Source organism: Chiloscyllium plagiosum, chromosome 20 (genome assembly GCF_004010195.1).
Source record: "Chiloscyllium plagiosum isolate BGI_BamShark_2017 chromosome 20, ASM401019v2, whole genome shotgun sequence".
Taxonomy (NCBI): Eukaryota; Metazoa; Chordata; class Chondrichthyes; order Orectolobiformes; family Hemiscylliidae; genus Chiloscyllium; species Chiloscyllium plagiosum.
This window is the reverse complement of record NC_057729.1, coordinates 55,870,221-55,875,448: the sequence shown is the minus strand read 5'-3', so window position 1 is coordinate 55,875,448 and position 5,228 is coordinate 55,870,221. Positions and strand designations below refer to the sequence as shown.

General features: G+C 47.2%; 1 protein-coding gene across 1 annotated transcript in view; it reads right to left on the bottom strand.

Moving 5' to 3' along the window:
* The window catches only part of LOC122560304 (peptidyl-prolyl cis-trans isomerase FKBP1A-like), a 16,973-nt gene extending 14,104 nt beyond the window's left edge, over nucleotides 1-2,869 (bottom strand). Inside the window, exons 1-2 of the mRNA XM_043710881.1 lie at nucleotides 2,720-2,869; nucleotides 2,494-2,541 (exon numbers count right to left, since the gene is read on the bottom strand). Of these exons, the coding sequence (XP_043566816.1) occupies nucleotides 2,494-2,541; nucleotides 2,720-2,756 (85 nt within the window). The 5' untranslated portion in view covers nucleotides 2,757-2,869. The remainder of the gene's footprint in view (nucleotides 1-2,493; nucleotides 2,542-2,719) is intronic.
* Between the last annotated feature and the right edge of the window lie 2,359 nt (nucleotides 2,870-5,228).

The window sequence follows — 5,228 nt, the reverse complement described above, 5'->3', positions numbered from 1 at the left end:
TGCCCTGACTGTTTGACTCACTTCTGTTCTCAGCTGTACCCGTCTCAGATTGATCTCTTTCCTCACTATCTCCCTGGGTCCCCACCCCTCACCTTACTAGTTTAAATCCTCCCAAGCAGTTCTAGCAAATTTCCCTCCCAGTATATTTGTCCCCTTCCAATTTAGGTGCAATCTGTCCTTCTTGTACAGGTCACTTCTACCCCAGAAGAGGTTCCAATGATCCAAAAATGTGAATCCTTCTCCCATACACCAGCTCCTCAGCCATGCATTCATCTGCTCTATCCTCCTATTCCTGCCCTCACTAGCTCGTAGCACTGGGAGTAATCCAGATATTACTACCCTTGAGGACCTCCTTTATAAATTTCTGCCTAACTCTCTGTAATCTCCCTTCAGAGTCTCAACCTTTTCCCTTCCAATGTCGTTGGTTCCAATGTGGACAATGACCTCCTGCTGGCCCCTCTCCCCCGTGAGAACATTCTGCACCCCCTCTGAGACATCCTTGATCCTGGCACCAGGAAAACAACACATCATTCGGCTTTTTCTCTGCTGGCCACAGAAACGTCTGTCTGTACCCCGGACTACAAAATCCCCTAACACAATTGATCTCTTGGAAGCCAACGTAGCCCTCGTTGCATTAGAACCATTCTCAATACCAGAAACTTGGCTGTTCATGCTACGTTCCCCTGAGAATCCATCATCCCCTACATTTTCCAAAAAAATTGGAATAAATATAATTCTGAAATACTTGACAGGGTAAACTTCTGAATGTTGTTTCTCCTGGCTAGGGAATCTAGAACACCGAGCACGCCCTCAGGATAAGAGCTGACCATTTAAGGCTGAGGTGAGGACAGCTTTTCCAGAGAAACAGCAGAAGGATCCTCGAGATCCCTTTGTCAGCTCAAAGCCAGCCTCTCCAACCTGCTGCAGGATAACGTACCCAGGCTCCACACAATTACTGGGATAGGCTGACTATCCCAAACCAGGAATCTACTCAGCTGTCAACCCAACCTTCGGCTGCTCTAAGGATTAGGTCATAACCCAGCTTTACAGTGCTCACCAAGTCCTAATCTCATGTGCAGTATATCACTCAAACCCACACAGGCAACCATAACAGCTGAGCCTCTTCCAAACAATGACCCTCTCCAACAGCCCAACCCTCCCCAGAGACCCACTTCCACAGGGGGGGGGGCAACCCTCTCTCATCGGAAAGATCATAGACCCTTTAAGTCTGTTCTGCCATTCAGTACATATCATGGCTGATCTCAAGTTTCCTTTCCACTCTCTTGCTTCTCCCCAGACCAAATTAGTGAGGGATCAAAATTCTGGTCTGTACCAGTTTAAAACTATTCATTGATGGAAACTCAACCCTCTAGGTAGAGAAGGATAAAGTTCAGTTCCAAAAATAAAGCCTCTTATGCTCCGGTATTTTAGATTCCCTGATTATCATTCACTTTACCCGTTCTGAATCTTGAATAGTTCAATTACATTACATCTTACGCTTCGATACTCCAGAGAATTTAAAGCCAGCTTGTTCAGCCTATCATACAGCAACCCCTTTATCCCAGTGACAAGTGTAGTGAACCTTCACTGTATTACCTCCTATGCAGGTATACTGTTTCATTAGTATGACATCCAAAATTGCTGACACTACTGTAGGTGTGGTTTTACCAAAAGACATTCCTGTACAATTTTAACAAGGATTCCTTATCCCTGCACATCATTCCACTTGGAATCAAAGCCAACATGATCCCTCAGCAGTGATCCACACTCAGCACCATCCTCAGGCCTCTAGACTACTTCCAAAAGAGAAAATGCTGGAAAATCTCAGGTCTGGCAGCATCTGTAAGGAGAGAAAAAAGCTGACGTTTCGAGTCCAACTGACTCTGTCAAAGCTTTTCCAGCATTTTCTCTTTTGGTTTCAGGTTCCAGCATCCGCAGTAATTTGCTTTTTTCCTCGAGACTACTAATCTCCCAAGAAGAATCCATACTCTTACAACCCCCATCCGCAGGATCTACTCACAGTCCTATTCCCCCCCGAATCTGGAATCCATTCTTGCAGCCCCACTTGTAACCCTTTCACCAAAGATTCAAAATCTTAACGCCTTTAGATTCCCCGTTTACAATAACTCCACACCAACACCACCCCCCAACTCTTGCAATACTCTTCACAGGGATCGTTATTGCAGTTCCTCCTCACGGAGATCCTTTCCCCCACCAGATCCCTCGCCGACAGCACTACCCTCCTGCTCGCCGACAGGGGTCTATTCCCCAGCCCAACCCGCCCCCTCCGCGGTAGGGACTCACAACACCCCCAGCAGGCTGTGGGGGTGGGGGTTAAGGATCCACATTCCCAGGCCCTGTAAGGATCACCCCTCTCTGAGGGGCCGCGGGGACCCACCTTCATGCACCACCTCTGTCCCTCACCACCCACACAACCACGGCCCCGCGCCGAATTCCGCTATCTCTCGGCTCGGAGCCCATTCTTCGACTCACCTGTGTAATGAACAACGCAGGTCTGCCCGGTCTTGGGGAAGGTTTGCCCTAAGAGAGAAAAGCGTTGATTACATTCGGCCACTGCTGCATTACAAACAACAGCCCAACCGCGAACCTCCCCCCACCCACGAAACGGAGGAGACCAGGTCTCTCATTCACACCCCTGTCCGGGATAAAGTAGTCACCACTTGAGGTGATAGAGCGTTAATTGCTCGGTACTGCATACCATCTCCGGGGGTGATAGTCTCCACTTGCACTCCCATGGCTCCCCTCAACAACGAACCTGACGATCGCCTTCTTCTTCCTCTCTCCCAACCTCACAGACCACCCGACAAAAGGGCAGAGCGCTCAGTCTCCAATACGAATCGATCAGAGCCCTGTTACTAACCAACTTTCACCAATCATAAATCAAGAGTGACCACTGGCGCCTAATATGGGCAAGGAGTGGGCGGGACCCCGTTTCACCAATCACCCGGATGAAGAGCCGTTAGACGGAGCTTTCGAATCTGATTGGTTGGCCGTGCCGTGCCGGTGTAGTAGCCTCCTTTGGAATATTCTGGAAGCCGGAGGCGAGATCTACCGTTCGTTAGTGAATTATAACAGATTTAGAGTCTGTGTTACAACAGCCCTTTAGTTCGAGATATCTCCAATCGATGAGGCTTTGATTTTTTTTTGTTGAAGTAAGGCAGGTAAAGTGAAGGATAGAAACATGAAATAATAAGATGGTGAAATATAGAGTTGCGGGTGCTGGAGGATTAAAGAAACAAACCTGAGAAAAAAAACAAGAGTCCTGTAAGGGGAACCTGACAGCATCTGTGGAGAGAAAACAGTTAACATTGGAGTCTAGTGACCTATTGTTCGAAAACTAGAATGCTGCGGAAACTCGGCAGCATCTTGAGAGAGAGAAACATTAATGATTTGATTGGTAGCATGATTTGGAGCTTAAAAATGAGTTGAAACATATCCTGATTAAAGTGAGGGGGAAATTGGCTAAGTGGCTTGAAGTTGTTGCTTCAGAATTGCGTTTGACTTTACTGATGTGTATGAATGCCCTCAACAGTGAAGCCCAATGCGAATTAGAGGAGTTTGAAATTGGGCGGTTTAGATCTTTCTGCACTCAACATTGTGTGCAACCATCTTTTGATATGTTTGCTTCTTACTATTACTATTACGTGTTAACTTTAATATACATTCATGCTCTAAAAATGTACAAGCTAGAAATTGTATGTTTATCTTTTGTACAAAATGTGGAAATGCATTTCTCCAAATATCCCTACATTTATAAATATATAATTAAAACGCACAATATCGAGTTATAGTCCATTAGGTTTATTTGGATGTACTCCCTTTCAGAATGCTGCTCCATCAGATAACGAGTGGGGCAGGGTCATAAGACTCCATTCATAGCAAAGGATCAGTGCAGTTAAAATGATATTGAACAAATTTTGATTGCTGTTAAGTCTTTCATCTTTAGAATGGGTTGCAGGTATCAGTTCATCAATAATAAGTCCCAGACCTTTAAGTCACATTCAAGATAAGTTAGTTCTGGGATTTACATATTAATGAACTGAAACCCACAACCCATTCTAAAAGATGAAAGACAATAGACATTAGGTGCAGGAGTAGGCCATTCTGCCCTTCGAGCCTGCACCACCATTCAGTATGATCATGCTCAATCAGTATCCTGTTCCTGCCTTATCTCCATAACCCTTGATTCCACTATCCTTGAGAGCTCTATCCAACTCTTTCTTAAACGAATCCAGAGACTGGGCCTCCACTGCCTTCTGGGGCAGAGCGTTCCGCACAGCCACCACTCTCTGGGTGAAGAAGTTTCTCCTCATCTCTGTCCTAAATGGTCTACCCCGTATTTTTAAGCTGTGTCCTCTGGTTCGGGACTCACCCATCAGCGGAAACATGCTTACTGCCTCCAGAGTGTCCAATCCTTTAATAATCTTATACGTCTCCATCAGATCCCCTCTCAGTCTTCTAAACTCAAGGGTATACAGGGAGAAAGTGAGGACTGCAGATGCTGGAGATCAGAGCTGAAAATGTGTTGCTGGAAAAACGCAGCAGGTCAGGCAGCATCCAAGGAACAGGAGAATCGATGTTTCGGGCATAAGCCCTTCTTCAGGAATGGGGAAAGTTTGTCCAGCAGGCTAAGATAAAAGGTAGGGAGGAGGGACTAGAGGGAGGGGCGTCGGAAATGTGATAGGTGGAAAGAGGTCAAGGTGAGGGTGATAGGTCAGACTGGGGTGGGGGCGGAGAGGTCGGGAAGAAGATTGCAGGTTAGGAAGGCGGTGCTGAATTCGATGGATTTGACTGAGACAAGGTGGGGGGAGGGGAAATGAGGAAACTGGTGAAACCCGAGTTCATCCCTTGTGGTGTGGTCTGAAGTCCAAAGACCTGCATATCCTTGGTGGAGTGGGAGGGGGAATTGAAATGTTGAGCTACAGGGTGGTTGGGGTGGTTGGGCCGAGTGTCCCAGAGGTATTCTCTGAAGCGCTCCGCAAGTAGCTGGCCTGTCTCCCCAATATAGAGGAGGCCACATCGGGTGCAAAGGATGCAATAGATGATATGTGTGGAGGTACAGGTGAATCTGTGGCGGATATGGAAGTTTCCTTTGGGGCCTTGGAGGGAGGTGACGGGGGAGGTGTGGGCGCAAGTCTTGCACCTCCGGCGGTTGCAGGGGAAGGTGCCGCATCTGCTCCAAGGAGGACCAGTTCCAAAAACGCACA